Source organism: Pieris napi, chromosome 2 (assembly GCF_905475465.1).
Source record: "Pieris napi chromosome 2, ilPieNapi1.2, whole genome shotgun sequence".
Taxonomy (NCBI): domain Eukaryota; kingdom Metazoa; phylum Arthropoda; class Insecta; order Lepidoptera; family Pieridae; genus Pieris; species Pieris napi.
The window spans coordinates 12,039,847-12,052,128 of NC_062235.1; the positions used below are offsets into that span (position 1 = coordinate 12,039,847).

The 12,282-nt window shown below is 34.6% G+C and overlaps 1 protein-coding gene across 1 annotated transcript in view; it reads left to right on the forward strand.

Annotated features, from left to right (window-relative positions):
- Positions 1–1,263: 1,263 nt before the first annotated feature.
- LOC125059886 (toll-like receptor 6) overlaps positions 1,264–12,282 on the forward strand; it is a 123,413-nt gene continuing 112,394 nt past the window's right edge. Inside the window, exon 1 of the mRNA XM_047664548.1 lies at positions 1,264–5,541. Coding sequence (XP_047520504.1) covers positions 1,673–5,524 — 3,852 coding nt within the window. The 5' untranslated portion in view covers positions 1,264–1,672 and the 3' untranslated portion in view covers positions 5,525–5,541. The remainder of the gene's footprint in view (positions 5,542–12,282) is intronic.

Genomic DNA, 12,282 nt, shown 5'->3' on the forward strand with positions numbered 1-12,282 from the left:
ATCTTATATAAATAATTAAATGGAGGCTTTTCAGTCTTCCAAACTTTATATCTTTAATTATTATTTTTCCGGGTAAAACGCCACATACATTAATCACTTTTCCTTACAGGCAATTTCTAAAAGTTTAAAGCCTCATAGATTTTATATTACGGAATTTGTTATCGTATATTTCACTAAAAAGATAGAAAAATCTTTGATAGCCTGGGAACGAATGCACGACCTCAGTGTCAGAGAGTCGCGCTAGGCACAATATTTCATACAGCCTTAAATGTCATCAAAAAACACCGACTTATCCAACATTCATAGTCAACTTAACTAAAAGGATTAAAATGATTTCCTGACAGCGGGTGTGGTCCGCCAACCGTGAAAACCTTTGTTACCTTAAGCCTTTAATACTTTTATGCCATAGTTGCTTTTTAATTTCGCCATTTGTAGTATAAAAGGGTTGATTTTTAATCTTACTTTCCTTGAGTTAAAAGCGTTAAACTCTTTGTTGCGTTCATGGTTTTGTGCATCTGGTGTATAATTCGTTTGGATATCTTAGAAATTCTTTAATGGAACAAATGGTTTATAAGATTTATACGAAATCCCATTACTTGGGATGACATTTTTGATAAAAAGCGCTTGTACTACAAGTTTTAAGATTACAATGAGACGTAATAAAAAATTCCTTGTGATATTAAGACCTAACTTAGTTCTGGAAGGTAGATAATAACTACATTTTAACCGACTTCAAGAAACAGGAGGGGGTTAACAATTCGATGTGTTAAATTTTGTGTATATTCCAGCATAGCACCATCTAAAGACCAATCTCAATTGTGTTGTCAAATGATTTGAGATAGTTTACGTTACGAGTTATTAAAAATATGTATATTAATATGATTCATTTAATAAACTTACAATCATTTAAAACATTTAATTCTCTTGGACCGGTGTTGTTATAAAATATATTATTATATAATAGTAACAGTATGCTTAAATTTTTTAAATAAGTTTGAAAGTTACCTTTAGAAAGATACGCAACACTTTCTTCTTTCGAACTATAGCTTAATTCCATTGTTTTCTCAAGGTCTCAAAGCAGCTGAGTTCTACATTCATTCAAGCTCGACTACGCGCAACCTATCCTCAAAGCCCAGTAAAAAATAATTTATTGTAATAAGTCCTCGTGAACATTCGCTACCATTCGGCCGATCTCACCCCTCACCCCTCCCCCGGAACGTATACTCAACGACTGCAATGCCTCTAGAGTCTACGAGCATTCAGTTAACTCCCAGCAGTGTCGAGGTACGGTCGCGCCACTCGATGCTGTGATTCAACGCGAGCATTCTGTAAAACACGACTGTCGTTACGTACACTGTTTACTGACTTTAAAAATTCGTACCGTTAACTTCGTTTTATAATAAAACAACGCGTACATGTTATTTTAAATTGTTTTAGGATATAAATTATCCTGGACGTCTTAAGTGAAATATGGAATTTGTGAATCAAGTTAGTCAGTGTTCCAGTGCAATTACAAGGACTCCTTATTAAATTAGAACCGATTGGATTATAAATTGATGGATACTTCACATCCGGCAAGGGGACACAGTCAACTAATGCCGACGGAAAAAACATGACACTACGTTTTCTCTCAGTTGATTTTCTTCTATCTTGATGATTGATTTTGATCACTATGGCTTTTCAAGAAATATACTTCAAGAATTCAGTCGTCGCCTACATTATATTTTTATTTATTTTGAGGTTAAATGTCGCCGATCAGAGTTCATTTCCGCTGAAATATGAAGCTCCTGATGATTGTCAGTGGTGGCTAAAGGGTCCTAACGACGCCCACGAAGTGTCCCTTACGTGTAAATTACGGACAATTAACAGTGAATTCGATACAACCAACTTTAGTGTTATTCCTTCTGAGCACACAACTTCTCTCAGAATTGAGTGTAACGAAGAGATTATGTACAAAAGCTCTCTCGATGATCGTAGTTTTGCGCATCTAGTGAAGTTACGTGAGCTTATATTGGACAACTGTAAAATTGGACGATGGCCCCCGGGTGTGCTCTCTGGACTGAGAGACCTTCGAAATCTTACAGTAAGAACAAAAAATACCGAATGGAGTGCAATGAGCTTAGAAATAGCGTCAGAAAGCTTTACAGCCGTGCGTCAATTAGAAAAACTGGATTTAAGTTTTAACAACATCTGGTCGTTTCCTGAAAATTTGTTTTGCCCATTAACGAATTTAGTTTATCTAAACGTTTCCTCAAATAGACTTCAGGATGTCAGTGATTTGGGATTCAGAGAAAGGGCAATGCATCAAGCTTTAATTAGTGAACACGAGGGACCACCGCCATCGGCATTGATTCCTCACGCATCGTGCTCCTTAGATATCGAAGTGTTAGATGCCTCCAATAATCATTTTGTGTTAATGCCCGAAAATGGATTTCATGCCTTACGCAGATTAAAAGAACTGCACATTCATGATAATGAAATATCGATGGTGGCTGACAAAGCGCTAGCGGGCCTTAAACAGTTACAAATAATAGATCTCTCCAACAATAAAATTGTGGCCCTCCCTCAAGACCTTTTCAAAGATTGTAGGCCGGTGATAAAAGAAATATATCTACAAAATAATTCAATAAGTGTGCTTTCTCCTACACTATTCGCCAACCTTGATCAATTATTGGCGCTAGATTTATCAAATAATCACCTCACGAGTACGTGGATTAATGAAAATACTTTCGCTGGTCTTATTAGAATGGTACTACTTAATTTATCTAACAACCGATTAACAAAACTAGATCCAAAAATATTCAAGGACTTGTATACACTACAGATTTTAAATGTTCAGCGTAATATGCTGGAAAGTATTGCTGCAGACACATTTGCTCCTATGAATAATCTGCATACGCTGATTTTGTCATATAATAAGATATCACATATGGATGCCTACGCACTGAATGGTCTCTACGTATTATCTTTATTATCCATTGATTATAATCGTCTTGAAGAATTGCATCCGGAAGCGTTTCGAAACACTTCTTCTTTACAAGACCTCAATTTAAATAGTAATCGATTGAAAAAAGTACCTACAGCGCTGAGAAACATGCGCTTATTACGAACTCTCGACCTTGGTGAAAATCAAATAACCTCATTGGAAGAACCTGGTTTTGTTGGACTGCATAACGTATACGGACTACGTCTGATTGGAAACAAGATAGAAAAGATAAGTAAGGATGTATTTAGCGATTTACCATCGTTGCAAATTTTAAACTTAGCGCGTAATAAATTACGCTTTATAGATACTAGTGCATTTGAAAATTTAAAGACATTACAAGCAATTAGATTAGATGCCAACCAGATTACAGACATCCAAGGGCTTTTTGTAAATACTTCTTCTCTGATGTGGTTAAACGTCTCAGATAACAAAATAGACCGGTTTGATTACTCTGCTATTCCGAAGAAACTTCAATGGCTGGATCTCCATAGTAACAATATTAAAGAATTGGGAAATAGTTACCGCTTAGATAAGGAATTGCTATTACAGACATTAGACGCTAGCTTCAACAAAATGACAAAAATATTTACCTACTCTATTCCCAGTAGTATCGAGCTGCTCTTCTTGAACGATAATCAAATTACACAAGTTGAGGCTCAAACTTTCGTTGGAAAAACCAATTTAACGAGAGTCGATTTGTATGCAAATCAGATCACTAGTATGGATCTCAATGCGCTTCGCCTAACTCCAGTTGATCCGGGGAGGCCTCTGCCCGAATTTTATATTGGTGGAAATCCATTTCAGTGTGATTGTACTATGGAGTGGTTACAACGTATAAATAAACTAGATCACCTCCGACAACACCCTAGAGTGATGGACCTAGAAAGTATTTATTGCAAACTGTTATATAATCGTGAAAGGACCTATATACCTCTAGTTGACGCTGAGTCATCTCAGTTTTTGTGTACATATAAAACTCATTGTTTTACGTTGTGTCATTGTTGTGATTTTGACGCGTGTGATTGTGAAATGACGTGCCCGTCGAACTGTACCTGTTATCATGACCAACCGTGGTCGGCAAATATTGTGGACTGTTCAGCTGCTGGGTATTCTGAAATACCTAACAGTATACCTATGGACGCTACGGAACTGTATCTAGACGGTAATAACTTCGGCAGCTTAACAAGCCACGCTTTTATAGGTCGTAAGAACTTAAAAATATTGTACGCAAATAACTCGAATATTGACGCTCTGTATAATAATACATTTAGTGGACTAAAACGCTTGACTGTATTGCATTTAGAAAAGAACAACATAAAGGAGCTGTTAGGATTTGAATTATCGCCCTTAGAGAATTTACGGGAATTGCATCTCCAAGACAATAAAATACATTATATCGATAATCGAACGTTCATCGAACTTATGCATTTAGAAGTTTTACGGCTCGAGGGAAACAACATTTATAGCTTCGCCGTGTGGCAATTCACGATGAATCCATATTTGGTAGAGATAAGTCTTTCACGCAATCCCTGGTCCTGTGACTGTCTATACATACATAAATTCCGAAATTGGTTTCGAAACAACCTCGGTAAAGTTGAAGATGCCAAGAAAATTACCTGTATCTTTGACAATATTACTAACGCAGTTGGACCTCACATGTCCGACTTTAACTCAACGATTTGTACAAGTCACGTCGGTGGAGTTTCATCGATTATCGAGAACCAAGTCATAAATGATTACCTCCCATTATTGTTGATATCACTATGCGTATTTGTGATAAGCTCTGTCCTCATATGCGGCGTATTTTACTGGAGACGTGAATTGAGAGTATGGATATATTACCATTGTGGATTAAGAATGTGCTATAAAAACACATCGTTCGATGACGAAGCCGATAAAGACAGATTATTTGACGCCTACATAAGTTATAGCGTGAAAGACGAGGCCTTTGTAGCTCAAATGCTTGCTCCGGGCTTAGAATCTACAGATCCTAGTTTTCGGCTGTGTTTACACTACCGCGACTTCAACGCGTCGGCCTACGTAGCAGACACAATTATCGAGGCCGTTGAATCCTCGAAAAGAACAATTATAGTGTTATCTAAAAACTTTATAAATAACGAATGGTGTAGATTCGAGTTTAAAACGGCTCTCCATGAAGTGTTAAAAGAAAGGCGAAGAAGACTGATAATAATATTGTTAGGTGATTTACCGAATAGAGACATTGATCCCGAGTTGAGGTTGTGTTTAAAAGCGAATACGTGTATAGAGTGGGGTGATAGACAGTTTTGGCAAAAGTTAAGGTTCGCAATGCCGGACTTGCGGAAGTGTCAATATCACCGATCGACGGTGAATATTTACGCGTCGGTGTCACCTATGGGGGCAGGGCGGGCGCCGGCGCCGCCCCCGCCCCCGCCGCCTGGCAAGCTGCCCCCCTTGCTGGGTGACGGCCTGGCGGACCGGCTCGCTGTCTCCACGAGCGTCCATGCGCGTGACGCACACCCCCACCGCATACCGCCGCACGCGCAGCTGTGGGCGTAGCGTATGCTTCAACGCAGGTAATTTACATACGCTTAAGCGTTTTTAGTCCAAAACAGTGATAATTATAATAAGTAGATTAAGTAACCTGCATTTATTTGTACATGTATGATTTGTAAATAATTTATTTTATATGGATGAATTTCCTAATTTCTGCGATAGTAATTTTAAGTTTAACTTTTTATTGTAAATAGAATACGTTCAATCCAGTCTACAAATTAATTCTATTAAATTATTAAATGCCAAAGTTTAAAACTTATCATGTACCTTCAAACGCATTTAAAATATATTAATTTTATGTTTATAATCTATTCACAAGAGACTGTAAATAATTTCTTTATGTTTTATTTGTATATTATGTAGATAATGAGTCCGAATGAGAAGAGAAAAGTCGAAATATATATTATGAATTTTATTTGTTTTTGTTTCATTTCTTTTTGCCGTATTTTATTCGAAATAATATTTAATATATGACATATTATGAGCAAAACTTATAATGCACACGAATTAATATTTTAGGAATTAGCCAAGATTATACTAAAACAATAAAATATATTTTCCAATCAAACTTATCTCAAGTAAGAAAAAGAATATTCAGAACAAAGTTGAAATAAGGTCCATTACACAAATACAACACACAGTTCCGATAATCTTTCCCGAGCTATCCCAATTAGATTTAGCAAACCCTTCAAACAAAATTAATTTATCAAAGTAGATTGATAACATTAATCACTTTGAAAACTTTTCTCCGAAATAATAGGATCTAACGTCAAGATGGCGGACAAATGTTTATAATTTTATACTATTTCTGTGCCTGTTCATTACGATATACAAAATATTTCTACAGAAATAAAAAATATCTAAATTCTAAGTAAGGTTTAGAAACGAAACGAAAAGTATGAGTTCCGTAAGTCAAAATTCAATACGTTTTTGACATAGGTACGGGATTTTCTTAATAACAGTAACACAACAGCAGTTATTAAATCAATATTTTTATATCTCATTACGTTCTTAGTTAATTTGAATTTGATTTTATTTCAAGAAAATGTAAACGCCAATAAGTTGTTATTATAAAATGTAAAAGGTATCACAGTCACAAAGTCGACTGGATTTTCCCGTTAAAATTGATTAGTAGTACTAAATTGCCAGTAGACTAAAAGAATTCTACTACCTACTAAAACTAATTTAAACAGTTTTTGCCAGAAATAAAATATGAATAAATATGGTAAGTATTTTCTTAATGTTTGTTCTAATCGTAAAATTCACCATTGAATAGTGTTTCAATTAAACCAATTTAACTGCGTAGTGATACACGACATCTACTAAAACAGAAATTCTTCTTTACACGCACGCATGCAGAAAATAACATGAATACCTCAGTTTGCGACGTAAACGTCAAACTCTTGTTAAGGATAATTGTCAAATAGTTTATTATTTTATTATGGCACTTACGAAATGTATTACTACGGATATGATAAGTGTTCTATGTCTAAATTCAGGGAAATGATTTTTAATTATTTTTTACTGTCTACTGTCAGTGTAAACTTGGCTTGTACATTTAACACACACAACTCAAATCTCCATTATCTCCTTTGGACAAATCAAAACGAAATCAACATTGGTTATTCGGCGTTGGGACCCATATCAAAACGACAGTCGGGGTCAGCAGAGAAATAATGGGGAAACTTGTTTTTACGGTCGAGCTAAGGGATATGTCACGTGATTTTATCAGTTCGTATTTATGTTTGTGTATAGAGATTAAAATTGTTTGGATCTTGTTAGTTTCTTGGTAATGGCCGAATCGTAGGATTCGTTAATAGCTCTTGAGCTTCTATTTGGTTTACTCATAATTCTTAAGGTGGAGGAGAGGAAAAAAAAGATTCATTGACAGACACATCACAAATACAAGATATTAAAAAAAAACAAGTTATAATAATAGAAGGGTTTTGGAAATATATAATATTTTTATGAGTAAGAGTAACGCAACTAAAATAAATAGAAATATACTCAAACTCAAAAATATCTTCATCCATATAGGTAAACAAGTGCACTTATGAATCGTCAGAAAGAAGTTAAATTATTTGTAAATTTACATTTACTACCAGTTCACAAGTCAAGGGCGTAGAGCGGGAAAGAAGAACTGGCAAGAAATTTTCCGCCACTCATTTTAATCGCCAAGTATTGAGTCATACAAATTGTTTGAACTGGAGCAAATCTAAACTAATAATAGGTATCTAAACACAGCAATTTAGAGTACAAAAATAAAAGAGAAAACAATTACAATACCAAATTTAAATGGCGCCTGAAAGCTGTAAGAACTCGAATAATTTAATATAAAATAATAAACCTTATCATGGATTTTTTGTGAACGTTCTGTGGCAGGAAAACATTTTATTTGGCTGTCGTACCTAGGACTTACTACTGCTTGACTATTGCTACTTCAATCGCTTGACCACCGAGTCATAAGTGATAACGAAGTAATTAAATTTACATAAGCAAATCTCAAAAGGCCGGCAACGCACTTGCGAGACCTCTGGCATTGAGAGTGTCCATTGGGCGGTGGTATCACTTAACATCAGATGAGCCTCCGGCCCCAGCCCCTGTTCTATAAAAAAAATCAGTGGCGCCTCAGTGACAACTTTTTTTTTGTTTTCCTTTCCATTCCTTCCAGATGACCGCGAAACTGAACGTTATTCGATATGTCAACGCCCAGTATTCCGATGCTAGCTGAGGCTTTAAGGAGAGTGTTTTCAAAGAGGGGAGTAGCGACAAAGGGAGTTTTTTTGGTCAAAAAAAACTTTTTTTTTTAACTTCTTTAGGTCTTGGCCTCAGAATTCTAAATCTGTTTGATGATCATTTTTAAATCTAATAGGCAAGTAGGTGATCAGCCTCCAGTGCCTGACACACGCCGTCGACTTTTTGGGTCAAAGACATGTCGGTTTCCTCACGGTGTTTTCCTTCACCGTTCGAGAAAATGTACCTAGAAAGAAACTCCATTGGTGCACAGCCGGGGATCGAACCTACAACCTCAGGAATGAGAATCGTACGCTGAAGCCGCTAGGCCAACTCAGCTCTATATCTCTATAAAAAAACATGTAGAAAAAACCAAGATCGTAAGCATTGATGTACAAGTAAGATATTAAAGTTTAATAGACACTTATTAAACTCATTTAAGGAAAAACAAATTAAAATGATGTATTTAACCATTTTTGATACAAAATTTACAGACATCCCAATAGTTCAACAACTTGTATTAGTTTTAAATTAATCCCTGTTGGATAGACCTTTATCAACAGTTATGTTGGATCAGAAATTCCAAAACAAATTCTAACATGGAATATTTAGGCAACTCAATTAATTTTGCTTAGTTTTTGGATTAATTAATGACCATTTAACATTAAAGTATACATATATAAAGAAGTAATATTAAAGTATATTATGATCACGTAAATGAAAAACAATATTTAAAATAAAACATCACTACGGGCGTTTATTTGGCCAATCATTGTCTGCTATATAAATACTGTTAATTTATTAACTGAGAGGTTTACAATTATTGATTTAGTCGACTTATGTAAACACGATAAATTTCAAGAAAGTTGTATGAATAGACTTTCAATATATACGATTGCAGTAACCTGTAAAGCGGAATATGATCTTTAAATAAAATTTGAAAATTATGTTATTAATATTCATGCAGACTGCCTTAATAGGTGAGATATTATTTTATATTATTTCAATGAAATACATTTGAACATGATTACTTCGACCTACGTAAGTATTACACCATTTTAATCTTCATTAAACTTAGCTACTTAGATTCTAAGTTCACCTAACTTAAGCAGTTTTAAAACTAACAATATAATACTTCTAATATCCTAGAGACAAAAAATGTGAAAGACATTGTATGAAAAGAAAAAATCAATTCCCGCTGTATTAAACTCATCTACCGTTTCCTCGATAGAGCTCTCATTAAAACGTCCTTAAGCATATTACATTAAAACGGGAGGCCCAACAAAGAAGCCATCTGGAAAATGCCATATGGTGCGACAAAAGACGTATGCGCAATTTAATAGCATCCTAGTCTCAAAGCAGTGCCGATTCAATACCGTCCTCAAAATACAAACATTATACGGAAAAAATGCGTATTGTCATTCGATAAGCCTTTACGAAGATGTCACCAAAAGAGATCAGCTTTCGCCTAGGCAAAGGTATTGGGTTTGCGTAACTCAATATAAATGTTATTGGGTTATACCGTTCAAAACCCTATACGTTATGATTTAGGGGTGATTATCGCGTTCATAAGTCAAACATTCCAGCCGCAGACCGCAAAACAAGGACAATCGGGGACAAAAGCGTCAGATAATGTCCCGTCCCTTAATCACATGCACCGTTGCTCTTGAAAATATTTTGTAGTAATGGAGAATCATTGAAGGCATTACGATTCTATTTGCGGATGGGCTTAAATCGAATTTGTTGATATAACGTTAGTCTATATCGGGACAAAGAATGTTGTCGAACACGGATCGCTGGTAATTTAGGGATTACGTTACTCCATGTTATTTGTGACTGACAAGGCCTGACCTACGTTCTGAAACGCATTTCATGTTGAAAGTACCTGAGTCATTTAACTTTGTTTTAGTCTATGGTTTCTGGATCTTCTAGTGCCTCTCCATTACTGGAGGTTGGCCGTCTATCTCTTGAAGCGTGTTCTGTGCCATATGCAGCAACTCTTTCGCAGTCGCAATACCCGAACTCCCTAACTTAAACTATATGTTATATGTAGAGGTAAATCAATAGAAAATCATTGACGAATATACTGTTATTCTTGGTCTAAATGATTGTTGAAACGGCAAAAAATATTCATAATTTTACATAGTTTTGTTTATAAGAAACATTAATAGTATAGTATCTACAAAAGTAGTTAATAAAGCTTTAAATCTGATAACAAAATTCTCGTAACTTTGAATAGAAGACCCGATCATATCAGATATATCCAAATAATTAACATCTAGATAGTATGTCTATTTATTCCTACCCCAAGAATGTTTGATAAATTTTAGGGAACTCTAAATAGCTTTATACTCCCGTCATTAGACTTGGGGCGGGTTCATGAACAAATAGTTGTATGTCATTTTACCATCCTTTCCCCAATAAATCTCTTCCCTAATTAAACAATCTGAAGTAAATCATTCGACGAATTAATTAAAGAAATATTTACACCGTTTCTTATTTATACAATTTTAATGGCTTCATTACTAGACGTTTCGAGTGATAAATATAAATAGTACACTAATTAATCATTTTGTGACATCCTTTATACGGCTAATGTATGGCACAATAATCCAGGGCATTTGCTATAAACATATTGTAGGGTTTTTAATTTCACCTAGAATGTTTCTCTAACTGTATGTAGCTTAAATTTTTTTTTTTGTTTAAAAGACAATTCACACCAATTGACCTAGTCCCATGCTAAGCTGGTGAAGCTTGTGTTATGGGTACTAGGCAACGGATATACATACATATTATAGATAGATATACATATAAATACATATTTGAACACCCAAGACCTAAGAACAACACCAAATGCTCATCACATCGATGTTCGCCTCAGCCGGGGATCGAACCCGGGACCCATGGATTCGCAGTCAGGGGTACTAACCACTAGACCAATGAGTCGTTAAATGGTAAGCTTAGACTTCATACATACATGGAATGATCATAAAAATTGAATATATTGCGTTGGTCAACTTGTTAGTTATTTTCTCAGAATTTTTACAGAGTTGATTAGCGATACTTTACTACATCTCAGATTTGCTATATTTATTAAATAATATGGAAATATCTTTTCCAGGCGGTGGTTAAAATTTCATTGTAAAAAAAGATTTAAGATCTTTAATATTTTTTTTTTACTTTTATCAACATGACATCAACGTCTTTAGGTAGTCTAATTTCAAATTATCTGTTTATACATATAGGTTAATATTATCTAAAACGCGATTATATAATATTAACATACTATATTTTTATTTTTAACAACGGTAACACTAATTAAATATTGAGGAAGCCGTCATAATTTACAATAAGCCTATGCTTAAACCGAGTTATGAAATTTTAATCAAAAACCTTACCCCTCGAGTATTGTAATGTAGCGAATACTTCAGCGTAACAATTTTAAATACATAGTTATTTTATGTTTTCTCCTCGTTTTTTGGTAATGTATTATGTAGATAGTAGTAACAATAAAATAAAAAAAATAGTCTTTATTTTAATGAATTAGTTAATTAAATAATTAGTTCAATAATTTATTGATAAAGCAAAAGTTTATAATTTAAAGAACGGTTGTGGTACAGTAGAACCTCGTTAAGTCGAACCTCGATAAGTCAAAAACCTCCAAATCTCGAAAAAATGTTTTGTTCCCTTCCCTTAAAACACCAAAACCTCCATTACTTGAAATCTTGACTCTGTTAATCGAAATAATCACCGAGTCCCTCCAAGCCATTTTGGTACATATTTTCACTCTATAACTCGAAAAATTAAATTTGACCTCTGTATCTCGAACATAGGAACGTTTTATTTTACAACCTTTACAACTTGATCATTTGGAATTTATTATCTCTATTGTTCGAACAAAAATAAGTTACCGACTTTAAGAACTTGCCGACAATGTGAGTACACTATTGTTTCTTAGAAAACATTTTAGGAGTATACAATAATAAATTTTTGACTCATGGAAACACGTGTTTGCTTGCTTTGTGTCA